This window comes from Danio rerio, chromosome 20, assembly GCF_052040795.2.
Source record: "Danio rerio strain M-AB ecotype USA chromosome 20, GRCz13ab, whole genome shotgun sequence".
NCBI lineage: Eukaryota > Metazoa > Chordata > Actinopteri > Cypriniformes > Danionidae > Danio > Danio rerio.
Genome location: NC_141040.1, coordinates 30,038,546 through 30,060,000, shown reverse-complemented (window position 1 = coordinate 30,060,000; position 21,455 = coordinate 30,038,546). Strand labels below are relative to the sequence as shown.

General features: G+C 35.0%; 2 protein-coding genes across 2 annotated transcripts in view; one reads left to right on the top strand and one right to left on the bottom strand.

Annotated features, from left to right (window-relative positions):
• Window positions 1–21,455, bottom strand: part of syne1a (spectrin repeat containing, nuclear envelope 1a) — a 238,807-nt gene that overhangs the window by 215,876 nt on the left and 1,476 nt on the right. Inside the window, exons 2-6 of the mRNA XM_087298227.2 lie at window positions 19,680–20,265; window positions 17,147–17,898; window positions 16,953–17,049; window positions 11,835–11,928; window positions 9,521–9,659 (exon numbers count right to left, since the gene is read on the bottom strand). Coding sequence (XP_087154353.1) covers window positions 9,521–9,587 — 67 coding nt within the window. The 5' untranslated portion in view covers window positions 9,588–9,659; window positions 11,835–11,928; window positions 16,953–17,049; window positions 17,147–17,898; window positions 19,680–20,265. The remainder of the gene's footprint in view (window positions 1–9,520; window positions 9,660–11,834; window positions 11,929–16,952; window positions 17,050–17,146; window positions 17,899–19,679; window positions 20,266–21,455) is intronic.
• On the top strand, window positions 17,269–20,338 carry myct1a (myc target 1a). Its single transcript, NM_001082917.1, is given in 2 exon segments — window positions 17,269–17,591; window positions 19,701–20,338. Coding segments are annotated over 2 exon segments (642 nt in total). The 5' UTR covers window positions 17,269–17,536; the 3' UTR covers window positions 20,288–20,338.

The window sequence follows — 21,455 nt, the reverse complement described above, 5'->3', positions numbered from 1 at the left end:
ATATGTTAGTTCTTATTTTAAAGCTATTGTTGGTAAATCAAAACAGAGTATATGTAGTTTGCTGGTGTACTGTTCAAATACTTATAGTTATAATACGTATAATGTTTAACAGATAGACTTACTTAAGCTGCCATTTTTTAAAACAGTGTTAGGTTGATCTGCATTCTCTAAGTATGCTCCATATGTATGAAATGAGCTTCAAGATATACTGCATATGAAATCCGTACCTGGACATCTGTCGCTTTATTTAAAAATATTTTAAAGTGTGTCAGTTTAGAACAGTGGACATGTTTTGACAATTGATTATGGTTTATATTTTTTGTGCGTGTCTATGTGTTGTGATATGTTTTTTATTTATTTTTTTGTAACTCTCTCCTATGCTGCCTGTCTTGATATATATATAGAATATATAGTGTATCTTGAAACATTCCTGGTTAAATAAATAAATATTACACTCCATTGTGTGGTGCCAAATGTGGTGTGAATACAATACAATGCTAAAAATGTCAAAGTGATAGTTCATCCAAAACATTTAATTTACACTTCTTTCTTCTATTGAACACTAAAGATAATATTTTTGATGAAAGCTGAAAACAATTTCTGTGACAATTGATTTCTATAGCATGAAAAACAAATACTATGAAAGCCAATGGTTGTAACCATACGTAACCATGGTTGTAACCATTGGCTTCCATGGTATTTGGTTTCCAGCTTTTCAAAATATCTTTTGTGTTTAAGGTGAGAAAAAAACTCAAACATGTTTGGAAAAAGTGAAGGGAAAGTAAATTATGACAGAATTATCTGTTTTGGGTGAACTATCCCTTTAAGGCTATTCAGTGCCTTTATGCAAACTAGTAAGTTGCATAGATGCCCCAACCCAAACCACTAAGGGGTCTCTCCGAGACGATATAATGACCATGAGGGAGCAACTGATTTTGTTTTTGATTTCAACAATTATGAATTAACAATTCTGCATCTTGCCTTTCCTTTAAAGTATTATCTTTTACGGGTCAACACCCTTTTAATTTAAATCAGTCAAATCTGTCAGATATGTTTGATAATAAAAAAAGAGATTCTATTTCTTGGCTTCTGTGAACTGCATGTAATCTAAAATAGAGCAAAGCATAGACAAGGAAAATTATTAATCTGAAATGTCTGAAAAAACAGCTGAAAAATACCACATTTATTGTAATTTGCATTGAAAACAGACTGAATTCCACAAAATCAGCAAGATTATACAGAATTTGTATAAAGAATGAATTTATTTTGGTGAACTGTCTCTTTAATTTTATTGCACACTGCATGCATTTTGTTCTCTGCTGACCTCCAGCACCTTGTTTTGTGTTTGTGCCTCTATTGTATTACGACTTTATGCAGCTCAGAGCTCAAACAGAATGCTGAGTCTGGTCTGTATGAGTGTGTGTGCGTGCGTGTGCATGTGTGAGTGTGTGTGTAAGAGAAAGAGATGAGGGAGACACTGATGGAGGAGCACCGCTTCCACAGGAGCTCACAGCACCACAGTGTTCAAGGTGACCGTCTGTGCTCGAGCTGGTCAGTGGAGAACGGGCCAGTCTCTGCCATATCTGGCATATCATTACACAGCGAACATGGCACTGTGCCAGAACTGACCCATTTCTCTTCTCTCTCTCTCTCTGTCCTGCTCCATTTCTGCATGGCAGTGTGCCAGTAATGGTGTGAGTGGCCTTAAAGAGAAAGAGCTGGAGCATGTGGAATGACCTCCAATGGGCTCTTTATGTTCATGTGAAGAAATACAATCTTTTAAAAGCTTAGTTCATGCAGGAATAAATGTAATATTGTCATTTACTCACCCTAATGATGTGCCAAATATCAACTGGAAACATTTTGAAGAATGTCCTAGTTGCTCTAATTAGGAATACATGCCCAGGGCCACGTGCATGCCTCGACATACGTCTGCCAGAAGTTTCTGGTTAAAAGGAACTCTACAGGGTGGTATGATTTCTTTTCACACTTCAGTTTGAAACATTTACAGGGACACATTATTGATGGATAAAGAATTGCTTTCGCATAATTGTTTGCTCACCATTAAATTACCACAAAAAAAAAAAAAACACAAATTCTATAATCCTTAAATAGAACGTGTTCTCCTCATCTGCTTATCTCAGTATGAACTTTTCCAAAGTGGTCAGTTTGCTCAGTAGCTTTCCTTGTAAGGTGTCGTACGTGGGACGTGGAGTGGACCGGATTTGAGTCTTACCAAAGGCAGTTCCAAAAGCCAGGTCAAAAAAAGCAATAGCTGTGTCCCAAATGGCACACTATACACACCTATGCACTATGTACTCATTCACTTACACACTCAACAATATAGCAGATGTATGTAGTGTTATCCCAAATAGAACACTCTAAGTGGAAATTCAAACTGTTTCCCAGATGATGTTTGACGGTTGCCAAATTAGTGAAATGAATTACCAAAGTACCACATAATACCTGCCATGAGTATAATCTCATAACCCATCGAGAGGCGACAGCTCAACCCCTTCTACCACATGACCAAAGCAGCGGCTATTGAGTGTGTGAAGTGCCCATCATTCCACACTCATTTTTAAGGGTTGAATAAGTGCATCATCCAGGTAATTAATTGCACTTAATATTTGTAGAGTTTTCTGTGTGAATGCACTACAGTACTTGCACTATTAACACTACAAAATGGCGTAGAACAGTGCATAAGTATGCGATTTGGGACGCACCTAATGTGAAATTGTGGTAAAAGAACACACTTTTCTCTTCTCGTTTGATTTAGAAAACATTATTGGTTTGGTTTAGGAAAGGATGTGGGTCAGTCAAGCGCAAGATGATATATGACCGACAAGCCCTAACTTCTCAATGAGAATCACTTGTAATTGTAACACATCTGAGATTGGTAAAAAAAATTTACACAGCACCTCTAATGGATTTACGAGACGAGGACAAGTAAATGGCATGAGAAAACAAAGACCAGTAATGTATTGGAGAATTTCAAAAATGTAGACAGTGGCCTCTAGTGGATTTGTCAACAAAAGTTGCAAGCAATTGCACCGGAGCAACATATTTCTGGTCCATAAAAAGGTAGCCCTGGGCACATATTTTCTATGAGCCTGGGTTGGCTGACTGTACTTTTAAGATTACAGCATACTGCAATAAAAACAAGTATATACATCATACATTGAAAGCTAAGTGTGATCAGATTATAGTTTGATGAGTTTATTAAGGAACAATAATCGTAAACAAATAATTCAGACCATTTTTTACAGTGTCCATTTTACTGTGTGCATTTACAGTTGAAGTCAGAATTATTAGCTCTCCTGAATTATTAGCCCCCCCTGTATATTATATGTCCAATTTCTGTTAACAAAAATATATTTTTTAACATATTTCTAGACATAATGCTTTTAATAACTCATTTCTAACAATTGATTGTGACAGAGCATAATATTTTAAGACATTTTTAAAAGATTCAGCTTAAAGTGCAATTTAAGGGCTTAACTGGGTTAATTAGATTAATTAGGCTAGTTGAGGTAATTAGGCAAATCGTTGTATAATGATGGTTTGTTCTTTAGCCAATTGAAAATAAATGCTTAAGGGGGCTAATACTATTGACCATAATTTCTTTTTTTTATGTAAAAACTTGCTGCCAAAATAAACCAAATAAGACTTTCTCCAGAAGAAAAAATATTATAGAAAATACTAAAAAAATCCCTTGCACTGTTAAATATCATTATTTGGGAAACATTTGAAAGAAAAATTCATAGGAGGGCTTATAATTTTGACTTCAACTGTATATAGCAACTGTAATAGGTATATGTTTGGGGTTAGGATTAGATGTAGCTACATGTAGTTGTGCATCATTTATGGCACTGGCTACAATTAGCTGTTCATTGTCTTTCAACATGACAAAGTAGAGTTCCAACTAACTTCCCCATCACTGCACACATCAAACACAGAGAAAAAACAGCAGGAGATTGAGACTCATTCTCCTGGTGTTTGTGTGACTGATTTGAGGAAGATTTCCCAGTCCACCAGACTGTAGGTGGAGAAGTGGTCTTACGAGCGCCTACACAAATGACCACTGCAAAACCCTGAAATACAGGACATTCGCAGAGAAGAGGCGTTACCGTCTGGGTAACAAGAGATAATAGATAGCAAAATTCCTCAGCATATGGAAAGATTTTTAGCCTGGGAGGGCTTCAAAGCAGACTTGCCGCTTTCTGCCATATGGTGCCACTAATTGCTGTTTTTAACAACCTGTCACTGTTTGGATGTGAGGTACAGTACCCCCCAAAAAATGAGGACAAAGAAAGGAAAGATTAAATGATATTGTCTGTTACTGTAACCTATGATCTCATTTAAATAAACGCTTTCAAATACTGAAATGTTTTACATTTAGTGACATTACAAAAATGTTTTTAATAACAATTTAGAAATAATTAATATATTTAATAATTATTATTTTATGGGTTATGTATTATATTTTATGATACATAGTTTTACATAATCCATACGCATACACAATTCAAATACATTATAATGTATGTGTGTATGCTGCTTTTAAAATCCATGTAATCAGTTAGCAATCAGTAGAAAACCAGAACAGGTGTGAGTGTGTGGTGCATGACAGAATTTGTAGTCCATATGGTGACAGATTTGTAATTTTGAGTGAAAGTAAATGGTACCCAGGGATCTACAGGCCTGGATTGCTGATGATTGTGACTATTATAATATATTATATTATATTATATTATATTATATTATATTATATTATATTATATTATATTATATTATATTATATTATATTTGAATATAAGATTTTTTTATTAATTTTTGCATGTGATCTAATAAAGACAAAAAAATAATTTATTAGAAAATATAATTATTATCAATTAAAACATCACAACAATAATAACAATAATAATAATATTACATTATCCAAATGTATAAATGTTTTACATCACATAAATAACATTGGTTTTATATACAGTAAATGATAAAATGTTATTTATTAATTTATTTAATAATTCTGTAAATAAATTCAATGTATGTTTTTATTAGAATTGTGTAAGGTTTTTTAAGGAAGAAAGTTAGCTCACCATAATCTAACTGAATACAAGGCATGCCACAATCATCAGGAATAAATGTGTTCAAAGAAATCTAATGTGGTTTGTGTGCAAGCGCTCTGCTTCTGCATCCCATTACCCAAACAGGTGCTCATTAGCAAGACTTCTCTGTTTTCAGAAATAAAACGGGAAATTTAACCGATGCTTTAAAATGTTTTGATCCCAGTGAATATTGCTGCTGATGAGCTCTTTGTTTAAGGCAGGAAGGGAAGCTCTTATTGCCGCACTATAGCACACACAAATGGTAATCTAATCTGATCAAAGCAGGGGATCAAATTGGTCTGATTAGCAACTCTGATCTGCTCACTCAGGACAACTCAACTCAATGCTGAATCACACATTCATGCACAGAAAGAGCAGAAAAGATGTGAAATTAAATAAAGTCATTTTGATTTTAGCTTAAAAAAGGAAACAGAATAATTATTTTTCTTTTTCAAAAAAAAAAAGGTCTTCCACCACTTTTGGCAACTAAAATGACCACACATGCATTGCCATTCACTTTGCCACACATCGAAATATGTGATAACTACAGTTGGATATCAAACTTATATTGAACAAAAAATAAAAAATTTGCAGTCACTGCTATTAGAAGTTATACCTTGATGGAGTACAAGTGTAATTTTAAGCATATTTCATTAATTGCATATATTTAGATGATCAACATTTTTTTAAATGAGATAATTGAAAAAGAACACTCATAAAACGTTTAGAACCTCCAAGATGTTAGTATTAATCTGAACCTGCTGTGAATTTAGTTGAATTTAGTTAACCATTAGGCCAGCAAGATACTAGAAAAATATTCAATATGCGATATTGTTTTACAGTGTTCCTTTAACATTATTTCATACGATGTATCGAACTTCCAAAACACTATTTTATCAGCAATTAAATTATAATTGATTTATTTAATGATCATACTAAAATAAACAGGTAATAGATATTTTTCTCAAAAAAAAAAACTTTATCAAGGTGCAAACATTTAGACATTAAAGCACCACAAATGACTAAAAACATTAGAGGAAATTCTGACTTTGATTGGCTGTAGTCTTTTTTCTTTTTTCCCAGAATTTGTATTTACTTTCAGCTCTAGGTTCACCTTACAACACCTAATGGTGAGGTGGAGATGAAGATAGCAAGGTCCAATCTGATTAGTCAGATTTGGATAAACAACCTATATGCATACAAATGCTTGGCACATATAATGAATTAAAATTATTGCACTTCTCTGCAATATGGATATTGCATATACTATTATTATAATAACTGTATTTTTAGATATATCGCACAGCCCTAGAAACCATCAGAAATTTTAGTTACAATCTTTCTTCACACTGTCAATGCTGTTCTATATTTGATCACTGTCTTGCTCAAAATAATATTTTGTTGAAGTGCCTCATTGTGTAAATTTAGCTTACCCAATTCACCTACACCGCATGTCTTTGGACTGTGGGGGAAACTGAGCAACTCCACACAGAAATGCCAACTGACCCAGCCGAGGCTCGAACCAGTGACCTTCTTGCTATAAGGCAGTTGTGCTACCCACTGTGCCACCGTCACACCAAAGTGTATTGAACTGTTTTCTGATTTTAATCTCCAGTGTATTTGACTAACTGCTCTTTAAAACAGCTACTTAAGAGGTGTCGATTTGTTATTTTAGTATCATGATTTGACAGATTTACCACTGCTGTTTTATATTAAGCATGAACGCATAAGCATGTGATCATGGCTGTGTTTGCAGCTCTGCCTTAATTTTGCAGCCAATGAGGCATATGAAAGTAATGGCATCCTGAATAACATAGTTAGCATCACATGATTCAGTGCCCTCACATTCATCTGTACACACCATCAGTCCCGCCTGACACTCAACACACTGCTCTGCTTTTGCTTTCTGCTGTGTCTGGTTTCTGCTTTGGTTTTTTCAAGTCTTAAAATGTAAACAACTTATAAAAAACATCCCATATTGAAAATATTTTGTCATTTAATAAGAATATGTCAATAACTCAATTTTGACAAAAATGTCAGACAGAACCATATAATTCTAAGGTGACGATATGGTAAAACAACACTAATAATTTTAGGCCTATGTGTAGGTCTACTGTTGCTTAAAATGCAAAATTTTGTACAGTCATCATGGTGGACTTGAACAGACTTTCAATATGTCCTGTTTGTTAATTCACAGTAAATCTGAATACAACTATTCATAATTATAAAATTTAATTATTAAGTTTGTGATCCATGCTTGTCATTTGTCATTGACAGCATAATTACATCATTTGATTTCACTGGTAAAATCAGACATTTGTAATTATCAGATTTCTACTTGCATTATATTCGCCATTATATAAGCTAGTCATATTGACACTGATAAACATTTATTTTCATGCACAACACTATGTGTTAGCTATGAAAGAAAAAAACATATCAAATGTTTGTTGTAATCATAACTGTAAAATGCAATATGATCATTTAAATGATGTGTGGCTAGTTTCATTTTCACTTCTAGGTGCGGCTCATGGCTGCCGTCACTGTGATAAACACACACACACACATGCAAATCATTCTTTCAGCACGGCTCTCAAATGATAGATCTGTGCAACAAACTGAACGTTATTTACAACGTTATTACCTGTTATTCACAGCCTACGCAGGTTCTGTTCACAAAAGTAGCCGTCATTTGCGTGCACTCTCGCATTCTCAGCAGTAAACAAACAGCTCGCGGTCAGCTTACGTGTGATTTCGCGGTCGCGAATATGAATTACATGAAGACAGAAATGACATTTCTGGGTGAATTATACCTTATAAATACAGTATGTGAAACTTTTGACGCCATTGGAAGGTGTTCATGTTCCTGTGAAGAATTGTGCGACCACCTTTAAGCTTCTCTCCCGACCTTGAAAATTTAATTGGCTGAATCTTAGAAAAGCTGAATTAAGATTGTGTGTAGGGTCGAATCGAGATTGTGATCTTTTTTCAATTAATCGTACAACCCTAATTAGGGGTCTCATTTATAAATGTGTTGTACACAGAGGGGTGGAAATGTGTGTATGACACTTCCTATGTGAAAGTTGTGATCTATAAAATACAAACTTAATGGGAGAATGTGCTATGCTGTAAGTAAACTCTTTTTTTTTTAATAAAAGAATGTTACCCAAAGTTTCTATGCTTCCCACTGTAAAGGTCTGGGGCTACGAGGGCGAGTGAACAATGATATTTGATGATATCTTCCTAAACCTTTACTTTAAACAATTCTAAATACAGCAAAGCAAAAAGATCATGTAATAATTACTGTAATGTACAGTATAGTGACACCCTACAATACAACTTGTTTGTATACACAGAATCAGCTCTGCAACACTTTCTCCCTCACTTTCTTCATTCTTGATTTCTCTCTGTGCAATCCTTCATTCTAATCTCATTTCTCCATTCATTCACTTACTCGCTCTCTCTTCTCTAGTCATGATTCAATCTTAAAGTGATCCACACAAAGGACACACAATCCAGGTCAATGAAAAAAAAAGACCAAGGATGCTCAAACATGCCATTAAACTTCTGAAATGATGCTGTGAATCTGCAAAGACAAAGACAGAAAATGTATTTCTTAAATAGAGAGACTATTAGTCTTGTTTTTTTAGTCCAAATATCTAAAAATTCTTAAATCAAGAAGCATTTTCTAGAACAAAAAACATTTGTTTGGTTTTTGCAAATAATAAGTCAAAAATAAGTGAGTTTTTTCTGTATATAAAAAAAGTAAAATAATCTGCCAATGAATCAAGTAAAATAATCTTATTTCAAACCAAAAACAATATTATTTTACACACACCACTGCCAGATTATTTCTGCTTGTTTAAAGTAAAACCTCAAAAAAAATTAACTTATGATTTCTGAAAACAAAACAATATTGTTTACTTGCCAAATAATGCTCTTTTATTTAAGAATTTTTTTATATTTGGTCTAAAAACAAGACAAAAACAGCATTTTTTAGCAATTTTGATTATTTAGTAGAAGGAAAGTATAAAAAATCCCCTTAAATGTTTATAATGTTTTCATATTTTGTGAATCCGCAACAAACTCTCCTCGAGTTCCAGGACAGAAAGTCTCCCCAAGGATGACTTAGCAAACAGCAGACGTCACAAGCGCCGCAAAGCATCAACTCTAAACCAACCGTAAAGTTGGCATGCGACTGTGCCAATCCTGGGAATTGCATCATCACAAGTCTCATCATAACACACAGCTGCAGAAACATCTCATGGATTGCATTGCATTAAAAACAAACCCCACAATCCAAGTACTCCAGAAGTGATTTCAGGCTTTATAGGCAATGTGCTCATATGCTGTGTCATCCTCCAGAGCGGCAGGGTCACCTTTAAGAGAAAGCATGCGTAAGCACCTACCCTGCAGCCTCTGCATCTCATTGGCAATCTCCCGGTCTGAACGGCCATAGCGCTGAGCTGATGCCATTCCACTGATTCAGAGTCAGTGGTGCTGATGATGCACTTCTCTTCAGTGATCCGGGATCAGTCCAAAGTCTTCCTGAAAAGCATCAATGCCTAAATCAGTGCATGCCAGGCAAACCTACGCTTTCTTTCCTCTGCTTGAAGTTGTGTGGCTTCTGCAGGAAACAGCCTCTTCCCTTTGCTCTCTCTCTCTCTGAGTCTAGCTCTGAGTCTCTACTCTAGGCATCAATATTGGTTTTCACTGCCACCTGGTGTCCAATCAGAGCGCAGTTCTCAAGTACAGGGTGTTCAATTCATAGTTTTTAGTCACATGACAGGCGCAGTGTGACTTGGAGGGCACAACAGACTCAGAACTGCAGTACAGGACTGTAAAGCTTCTATTTGTGTTTAGCTCTACTCTGTAAAATCTGTATGATGTCTTTATTTTTTTTATTTTTTAATTGCATTGTGGGATCTTAATCTTTCCCCCAACAGCTTTGGGTGTTAAAAAAATTGAAAAAGGGACATTTAATGGCATTTGTAATAGTTTGAAGTGATGTGTTGTCTGGTTCGGTGTTGTAAATTACATTTAAAAAACCTGGTAATAAACTTACAATCTTCTATACATTATTTCTTATACAATATTTTGTTTCAGACTGCTAAAACTTCATGAAAAGTCACTTTGTTAAGCTGCATACTTTGTTGAGTTTTTTTTTATTTTACCATTAAAATGAAACATAACGGAGATTAAGGTCCCTAATGATGATAAAAATTGTTTTAAAAGAAAAAATAAATAATGATAAAAATAATAATAATTTAAATACAAATATAACAAGAAATAAATTTACAATTGTAAATAAACAAAATAAAATTAATACATAGATTCTGGTCATACACAGATATTTTTACAGTGTAACAATAAGGAAAATATTTGATATATAATAAAACAGATAAATAATTAGAACATAATCCTAGTTTCTAAATGAATAAATTAAATAATCTAAATTATATAAGTCAAACAAAGAATTGTACATATATTAATATTTACTGTTTTATGGTTATTTTTACAGGATAAATTGGGTTTTTGTAAAAGAAAAAAAAAAATGTTTTATTAGGTATACCTGTCCAACTGCTCGTTAATGCAAATTTCTAATCACCCAATCCCATGGCAGCAACTCAATGCATTTAGGCATGTAGACATGGTCAACAAGATCTGCCGCAGTTCAAACTGAGCATCAGAATGGGGTAGAAAGGTGATATAAGTGATATAAGTGACTTTGAACATGGCATGGTTGTTGGTGCCAGACAGGCTGGTCTGAGTATTTCAGAAACTCAAATGGCTTCCACAGTCACCAGATCTCAAGAGCACCTTTGGGATGTGGCGGAAAGGGAAATTCGCATTGGATGTGCAGCCAACAAACCTGCAGCAACAGCATAATGCTATCAAGTCAATATGGACATAAAACCTCTCAGGAATATTTGCAGTACCTTGTTAAATCTATGCCATGAAGGATTAGGACAGTTCTGAAGGCAAAAATGAGTACAACCTGGAACTAGTTAGATGTACCTAATAAAGTGGCTGGTGAATCTATATATGATGTTTACATTTTAGAATGGGGGCTCCTCCTCACACAGTATCAGGGATGATCATATTTTCCTAAATTTGACTTTTTTTTTAATACACTTCGCACCACATTAGTAAAAATGAATGCCAGTCAGCTGAAAAGTCTTGCCCTCCAGCTTGGTGCTCCTATAAGCATGTAACATCACATGAACACTACAAATAGCAAGCCATAAGTGCTGTGAATGATTGTTCTACTTTAGCTAAGCCAGACAACATTACACTGAGTGATTAGATTAAAATGTTACATGTCTGAGCTTGCACCTATGGAAAATGTGAAAGATGCTGGCACATGGCATAACTTATGCATGGCACTCCATTAAGTGAAATTCGAGAGGGGCCAAAAAAAAAAAGCTGCCCCACCAGAGACACACTAATGTGCCTTTCACTTCCATTACTGGTTCAATCACACACATGCATGTTATAGAAAAAAGCAAAGCAGAACTCCTGACTGGAGTGTTAAGCTCTGGATTCAGAAAGCTGAGTTTGCTGAGTCTGCTGCTTTTCAAACAGCAATGCTTAGCAATGACCTTTACACGGTCACTGCAGATGAATGTGAGAAACAGAGAGAGAGGGAGAAAGAAAGAGGGAAAGAGATAGACCAAAGCAAAGTCAGTGACTAAGGATCTTGTTTTATAATCATTAACTTACGTTTTTTAAAGAGCCTAATGAAGCCTCTGTATCCTCCATCATGGTGAAGTGTCCAACACAAACCGCTCAGCATCACATTGTGCTAAATGATTTCCTGGGAAATAGACAAGACAAGACTGAGGGGTTCCATGCTGATGAGCAATCAAACAAATAAGATCAAGAATAGTGATACCCTGGGAAATAGTTGAAATGCAAATCAGACAAAAATCTGAGTGCATGCATTAAATTGAGGGAATAGACGGCAAAAAAATTCAAAAGAGTAACATCGCCATCTGCTGTACTACAAGTGAAGATAGTAAAGAATAAGAAGGAAATTATAAAAGACATAAATCCAATAGTATCTGGATGCAGCCTTTATGATGCAAGCTGAGATTGCATCACTTAGCGATGCAATGTCAGACACAATCCACTCAATGGCGTGAGTGATGTCACTGTGACGTCTAGGGTTAGGGGTGGGGTTAGGTGAGCACATTAAAAAGCACTGGATGCAGCTCAGGTTGCACTGCACCTGCATCCAGACCCCTCTCCATAAATCACCAAAAACTAGTTTATAAGAAATACACAATACAAAAATCACAACAAAAAATTAATTGAAGAGAGAAAAAGCATAGGACATCCTATGAAAGTTTGGGTATTTTGTAATATTTTAAATGAATGCCAGTCAGTTGAAAAATCTTGCCCTCCAGCTTGGAGCTCCTATAAGCATGTAACAGGTTGTAACAGGTTGTAATGGGTTGCACTGCACCAGGTCTGCAATTCACCTGTACCGCAAGTCTTTGGACTTGTGGGGGAAACCAGACCACCTGGAGGAACTAACTAGTGACCTTTTTGCTGTGAGGCAACAGCACTACCCTCTGCGCTACAGCGTCACCCTATTATACTATTACATACTATTATGCTATATAATATACTATTATACATATTATTATTCATTTATTCATTTTCCTTCAGCTTAGTCCTTTATTTTTTCAGGGGTTGCCACAGCGGAATGAACCGCCAACTTATCCAACATATGTTTTACACAGCGGATGCCCTTCCAGCCGCAACCCAGTACTGGGAAACACCCAAGCACTCTCAGATTTATACACATACACCCACGCAAACATGAGAAGAACCTTCTTGCTGTGAGGCGACGGTGCTAAGTGCTAACCACTAAGCCACCGCGTCAACCTATATATCATTTTTATAAAAACAATAATAATTATAATATCAATAAAATTTTAGAGGCACATATACATATACTGTTACAGCTAAGTTAAAAATTTAAAATGTAAACACACATTGCAATACTGTTTTGTCATTCATGTATTTATTTGATGATTTATAGGCATCATTGGTGTTCACTGCCACCTGGTGTACAAATTACAGCGCAGACCTCGAGTACAGGGTGTTTCATTTGTTTCATCTAGTGTAATTTCTTACATCTATATAATTCTAAGACACAAGAAGCACACTCCGAGTGGTTTGAGGACAGAAACCTGACTTGAAGTATAATATCAGAACAACTAATAGAAAAAAGTATCAACATTGTTTTTATGTGTAGCAACTATAGTATAAGCAGAATAATTGACTCCCGACTACAGCACCTTCAATTAAAGTCTATGATTCATTCATTCATTACACACATTACTTTTTTAGATATATTTTTTTTATTAATAATTATTTTACTTTATTTTTTATCTATAATTACTACAAAGTACTTTACCATACAATAAACACTGGATAATACTATATAAAATATAGTGACAGAAATATTTAAAAAAAGAACAATAATATAAATAAAATAAAAAATTAGGTAATGATAAGAGTTATCTTAAAGATCGCTCCAGATGGTGATTGTGAGATAATGCCTCACAGTTACATTTGATATTTCATTATATAATATTTTTATAATACTGTTATACTAAAAAAGATTTCATGGCTCATGCAAGCTATGTTTCACATAAAATAAGGCATTTGACTTTTATTTCTCATATAAGCTACTTCAATGAATGCATTTTGGCCACTTTACTTTAATTTGCTTGATAAATATTTATAAATATTCATATTTTGTAAAGATTTTTTCAGGTTATATAGGGAAAGCATTCAAAGTGAATAAGCTAATAAACTATCAATAAATAAATAAACTCATGAATGACTGGTCAAGGTTTTTAAATGTAAAACACGCAATAGGCAGAAAATGTTAGCCTGGGTTGTAATGTATATTTCAGAAATGAATAAGGCAACAGCTGATATCTGCAGTCTACAGCACTGAGCAACAATGAGAGGAAATGTCAATGTTGGGCCGGTCCTGCAACCATAGATGAGCGGCTCTGTTCTAAAACCATACGTTATCACTAACTCCAGATACCCTCAGTGAACACTAGGAAGGGAAGGCACACATACACACCTCACTAAGGTGAAAGTGGTCTGGTCTGGGTCAAAATCCTGCATTTTCTGCAGAATCTTATCAGGATTTTTTTTTCAAAGACTAGCCTGGTCAGGATAAACAAGCACAGAGCTGGCACTCGCCTCGGAAAATCTGAAGCATTGAGATGACCAGCAAGACTACAGCAGACAAACTGGAACAGTGAAAGCTCAAAAATTTTAGAAACTGTGCTATAACATACTGTTATGAAATACATAAAAATATGCTAGGGTTTTTAGGATTTTGGTCTGTTCTGTCCAGTCATGATGGATTCCAACTTTTTATGGGATTGTTATTTTTGTATGTTTACATTGAGGTTATATGTGGAAAAGATATCGTAAAAGTCAACAACAATCTTTTTTTACGTTTTACTTTTCACAAATTTACATTCGGTGACATTTTTAAGATATGAATGAATGCATTATGTATGTAAATTTCAGTATAAACCATAATTAATAAGCCTTCTACTTATCGGGTTATTTTACAGATTTATGTTTTATTTAAATTTAGTGTAAATAGATTTATGTCCTATTTTTGTCCTATTTTATATTATATTACATATTATTTTAATAAATGCATCAAAATTCAACAAATAATTTAACAAGAAATACAGTTTTGTAGACATGTAGACATTTTTAACATAATTTAATAAAGTATGTTTCCTCAAAAGCTGAAAAAGACCATTTTAAACATTGATAGTTTGATACTAATGATTACTATTTTTATACAATTTTTTCCTTAGCACTTAAAAAAACTATTCAAGAACATTTGAATAATTTGTGAAGAATCCTTTGAAAATGAAGCCTAATAATGATGCTTAAAATTCCACTAAACTAAAGAAAATCAGAATAAACAATATCTCTTCACACACTAAAATAATGAGGAATGCCTATAACTACATGATACCTAAATTAATCTCTTCTGTTTATGCTGTGTTAAGTCATGGGTCCCCTTACACTCTACATGCAAAAGTAAATGAGATAAAAAAAATAAAGACTACAACCTCAGAAGAAGATTTGCATGAGTATGATATATGAGAAATACACCAAACTACCATAGTTCACAACTTTGGAGGGAATTTTCCTGGAAATGCCTTATATGTTTCTTCATAACACCCAAGATTAAAAGCAACCAGACCTTCAGACAAATGTGCTGCTGGGGACACTGTGGGCAGGCAGAAGCAGATCATACCCATATCTTTGAAGTAGAGGGAAAATTCAACCATTTTGGGATAATGTACAGATTGTTATTTCTGGGGTGTTTGGATACAGGGTTCTTATGACTGCACTATTTTTGTTTATGGGAGACATTAAGGGCACTGTCCCCAGAGGTGACCAATATGTGTGCAAAATTCGTCTTGTGGCATGCAAAAAGATTATAACAAGGAACTGGCTTAAAGACTCAACTTTGAAACTTAAGCAGTGGTTTGAGATAATTGAAGAAATTCATGTAATGGAAAAACTGACATTAATGTTGAGGATGAAAATGGCTATTTCAGGAAAAATTGGAAAGAATGGTTGATATATATGGAACGTAAAGACATCCCCATTTAAGAGAATAGCAATTGGAAGAGAAAAGATATAGCAATGTTATGTATTTGCCCCTCCCCCCCCCCCTTATATGTATATATGGGTAATTATGTATGTGCATTTTGATTAGTGTATGTATGTAAAGATATATATTGGCATGTTTTTTTGTTAAATTTATGTTCTGTACTGTAAATAATACAACTTTACCTTAAAGCATACGTGTCAACCCTCTTGTTTTTTCCCGGGATTCTGCTGTATTTTATAGTTCTATCCCGCTATTATGCCGTAAAGGTATTTTCCTGTATTTCTTCTGTATTTTCATTCTTTCTATGAAGGGTGGCAATAATACACACAACCTATACCGCTGAACCACCAGGGGATGCCCCTTGCTCTTAAATGAGTCTGTGGTCTGTTCTGTGCTTTCGTTTTATTGATGGCTCTCCTATGCAATTCTCAAAACAGTCATATATCGGTGTGTGACAGTCATCTGACAAGCTCCATAGTAATAAAAAGCAGCTGTTTCCCAAATGGATTGTGTACATGAGATTTGATGCAGAGAGAAAGTCTGGGTTTTGGGTGCTTGTTTGAACAGACAAATACACATAATTAATAATTGTAACATCTAAAGATGTCGATGTTGATGGGGCTTTTTACAAACGCAACTAATTTTGTCCTATAAATGAGCATAACAAGTTAGCAAAACAATCAATTTTATTATAATGTTAGATGTGTCTGCACTTTTAAAGTGACACCTCTGTTATATGTAATCAAAGGGAAAAAAATGATTTATTAATTGCTCTTTAATCAGAATGTGTAAGTCATACAGTGAAGAAAAGATTAATGAGATTTGATTACATGATTGTATTTCTTTATAATAGCTATTAATTTTAATAAGCTAAACTGTTTGCTAATTTATTTGCTGCTAATGTATACTATTTATTTTTTTCTGATAATAATAAAACATTACTGACTGTTTAACTGTTTATTTACAATGAAACATCTTCCAATGAACATAATTAGTAATGGGATAGGTGTTATGGTGGGCATATTCCTTAATTTCACATACCAATGTTGACAGGTATGCCTTAAAGACATATTTAAATAGATTAAGGTAAACAGCTATTTTTATATAATTTTATACAGTATATATCAATATTGATAAAAATAAATAAATATACATACATCTGGACAAAATTCAATTATGCGGCTCGTCTCATGTAATCTGGCGAAATGCCATCAGTGGTGACACAAAGCAGCCTTCATTGTTCATGCCAAGTGTCTGGAAGAGAAAAAGGAAATAGCAAAGAGTAAAATATGATGAATTTTGGCCGGCTGGAGAGGGGACAAATGACAGGAGCAAATGATTTCACACACACCTTGACTCTCCTCCTTTTTGTGCCCTCCTCCCTTTCCTATCCATCCCACAGGAACCCTGGTCTGCACAGATAAGAACAGCCTGCTGCTAATTTTACACAGGAAAGGCAGGAAACGTGAAGTGAAGACTTTGCTTTTCCACAAACAACAGAGTAGCGACCCTGGCCTTGGAGAGGATCCTGTGAGCCGGAGCTGAACAGTCTGGGGCTGAAAGAGAGCAACACACACAGACAGACAGAAAGACAGAGAAAGAGGAGGGTCTCTAGAAGAGGAGAGCTGGACACACACTGGCAGAAACACTAGAAAAAGTTGGAAGCGGAGTGAGAGGACGAAAGAGTTGGAGGAGAGAGACTGTGTCCTCTCTGGTCTCCCCCGTTTCTCTGGAGGGAGTGATGGCGGATAACAGCACTCATCCTATTATGAAGATACTGGAGTCTTTCGGATTAAGTAAGATATTTTACTGTTTGTATATACACTTTATGAAGCGTTTTCTCTGGCATTTGCATAAAAATACTTACAATGCTATGTTGTTAACTTTGTGCCTCTTTAAAAAATCTGAAGAGTGTAGAAAAAGCTGAGTTGAGCTTTTTTCTGTGCTCTAACAGAAATGCAGACAGTAGTAACTTGCGGCAAAATATATTGGCAAATGTAGTCTATAAAAAAACAACTCCGCCAGTGTGCAGCTTTTTCCATTTAGTCTTTCCAAATGTCATTTCCAGATGATCCTTCACTCTGGACTGTGATTCCTCTCGCCCTGGGAGAAAATTGCAGATAAAAATCCACATTAGTTTACACACAAGCCTCTAAAGTGTTTTGATGTCATGTTATTCACACCATGTGCAGAAAAGTTTTGTTTTGTGGTAACTTAAATTAATAAGACTAACAGGAGGATCTGTCTATGAATACCTATATGTTATTTGACCTAATTTTGTTTTAAGAAAAAAATCCATGCAAATTCCGTGCAATGCAATCTTGCATCAGATGAAAGAGTGTCAAATGAAATCGGTATTTCTCTGGACAATGGAACGCCATAACAGGAAGCTTCATAAAATGCAACTATATAATTCACTTAAGCTGCAAAGAATAAGAAAACATTGGGTGTGCCTTCTATTGTGGAATTTGGCCACGCCCACTTTGAGTTGCCAGATTAGGCGCTGTAATTGACCTTCAAGCATGTCCTTAATGATATCGCTATTAGGCACTAAGTGGGAGCAGCATGCCGTCAACACTTCTTTAGCCATCTTAACTGAATAAGGCAAGTTTGCTCAGGGACTGCAGAGAAGCAGGAGTTTAAATACACTATTAAAAAAAGATTTTAAAAAGAACAATATTATTAATTTATAGAGGGGTCAAAATTATATATTTGCTATGTGATAAACTATGAGAGTACTGTATGTTTTACATTAAATGATCTCAATGATGCTCATGTGACCTACTTACATGCGCACTAGAGCTATACATCTTTGTCCAGTATTTGTGCTTTTTCTCTCTAAAAGTGATCAGCAATAAGGAGCCATTCACACAGAACTTACAATACAATTCATTTTCTATTGTTTTTCTATTTAAACACATGATTAAATGATGCCTGCTATTGTCTTGTGTGTTCTGCTCATTTTTTGCAGTGCAAAAATATTTAATCTGCCATGTCAAATTAAAATATTCAATTTCAAAGCAGCAAACCAATCAGAAGAACTCCAAGCTTCTGTTTACAGTAGGAAAATGGTATGACAACTACTTTATTTGATGGCAACATGACAGAGTATTTTTTTTACATTCCTGAGTGATGCATCTCACGTTTTTAGAAACAGACACGTTATGTGTGAATGAATCCAAAAAATGCACTTGAGTGCACTTATTAACATTTGTTTATTAGTTTGTTTATACTGTTATTTACAGTATTTTGTTGTTCTGCTGTCTCTTCTTTTTCAATTGTGAATTCACAATCGTCAAATCAGGCTCAGTATTACAAAAGTGCATGTGTAAACACTGTTAATGACAACAATACATCCAGTGGATAGTGTGCAGATCATCATGGATGACTGAAACATCCACAGACACATCTAATGATGATGAAAATTACATCACAAGAATAGTGTTCTTTCAGCTGAAATATACAGTAGTCAACATTTGAAATGGATCAAAAAAGGTTGATTAAAATAGTCCTAAGACAAGTATGGGTGTTGTTTAATAATTTTAGGACAACTTTAATGAATGGTTGTGATCCACTAATACAAATATTGACTACTGTACTTTGGGTTTGACTAGCATATCCAAAATTTAAAGCTAAAAGTTTTGGTGCATAGTGCATGTAAAATCTGTCATCTCAGAATGCCCCAAATCTGCAAACTGGCTCTTATAACTCTTATAACAACTGGTGTCTAATTGCCAGACTGCAAATCGGGACAAAAGTCTGAGCAGAACTCATATATTACATTCCCAGTCTTAAGCAAACTTTGCCAAAAGGGTATTCAATCTTTTGTGGCCACTCAGTTAATCCCATAAGTGCTGCCTGCTTGCTCACAAACATGTTTTTACCATTTTCCTTTCTTTCTCCAGCGGATGTGATTCTGGCCTTCTTTCTTTCTATGGTTGTTGGTCTTCTGCTTGGAGCTCTGGTCTATATGATATTGACCTGGATGTCCCGTCGACGGGCCTCGGCCACCATCACCCGCATACCTGTCCACCAGTCCCGTTCCACCACCCGTTCATCCTCACCTCGATCTCGGCCGGGTTACAGTCGGCACAGCAGTGGCTACGATCGGCGCAGTAATAATAGTCTGGCCAGCGCCGCCTTTTCATTCCACCGGCAGACCTCATCCTCGCCAATAGACTATGGAGACTCAACAGGTCGCAAATCAAGCTTCCGGGCCTCAACATTTCATCCTCTTCTCCAGTGTAGCCAGATTGCTCGCGAGGCAGAGGAAGGTGCCCAGGGCAGCCTGCCAAGGACCCCCACTCTCACTACCAGCCCTGGGGCAGCTGGATCCACCAGCACCGTCAGTTCTATGATCACTCCACCCAGGGCCAGAAACAGACCAGATTCCTTCTGGGGCAACAGCAATCTAAGAGGTTTCCATGCTGGCCAGACTCCACCGCCTGCCTATGACAGCATCATACGAGCCTATCAGGAGACAACCACGTAAATTAAAATAGGGGAGATTCTGCAGTTTTGGGGCAAGATTCATGTATAGACTTGAAAACTGGACATCTAATGTATGCCTTTAATTGACATGGCCAGTTTTTCAAACTTGTATGTGTGTATATTTCTGTGTGTGTACAAAGTCAGTGTGAAATACTTGTATCGGAATGTTTGAAAAAGACAGTAAGAATTCTACTGCTCTGACTATATAAGACTATCAAGCCAATCTGCTTTTGATAGATGAGAATGTTGATGCAGAGAAACAGGGAAAGGATAAATAAAGCAAGAGATAAGGAAGGTTGAGATAAGCAAGAGGATAAAGCAGTTATTGCAATTCCTAGACCAAGCAGTTGTTATAACTCTGTTTTGCACCAGACTCATTAGATTTTGTATTTATTGGTTTGTTTTCTGGGAACTCTAGTCTTTTGAAATGGTTGTAAGTATTTCTCAATGCAGCTGTAATCATAAAAATATTCTGACACAGAGCATTTTGCAATAGATTTTTGTTTGCAACATGATGTTATTTTTTAACTCAAAAAGATTCCCTTATCTTACTATGTTAGACACTGTACCATACAAAGAAATTTACCTGAATATACCTGAATACTGAATATTTTACTTTCTCCTATAGAGCACAAAAGTGTTGTTTGTGTTGGTTTTTGCGATAGACTGCTAAAGAAGCATAATTTCATAACTGAAGCTATATATATATATATATATATATATATATATATATATATATATATATATATATATATATATACATATACATACATACACACACACACACACACATATATATATATATATATATATATATATATATATATATATATATATATATATATATATATATATATATATATATATATATATATATATATATAGTTGAATTCAGAATTATTACCCCCTTGATTTTGAAATATTTCCCAAATGATGTTTAACAGAGCACTGACATTTTTTGCTATTTTCACAGTATGTCTGATAATATTATTTCTTCTGGAGAAAGTCCTATTTGTTTCATTTTGGCTAGGTTAAAAGCAGTTTTAATTTTTTAAAGCCATTTTAAGGTCAAAATTATTAGCCCCTTTAAGCTATTTTGTTTTTCTATAGTCCACAGAACAAACCATCTTTATACAACAACTTGCCTAATTACTCTAACCTGCTAGTTA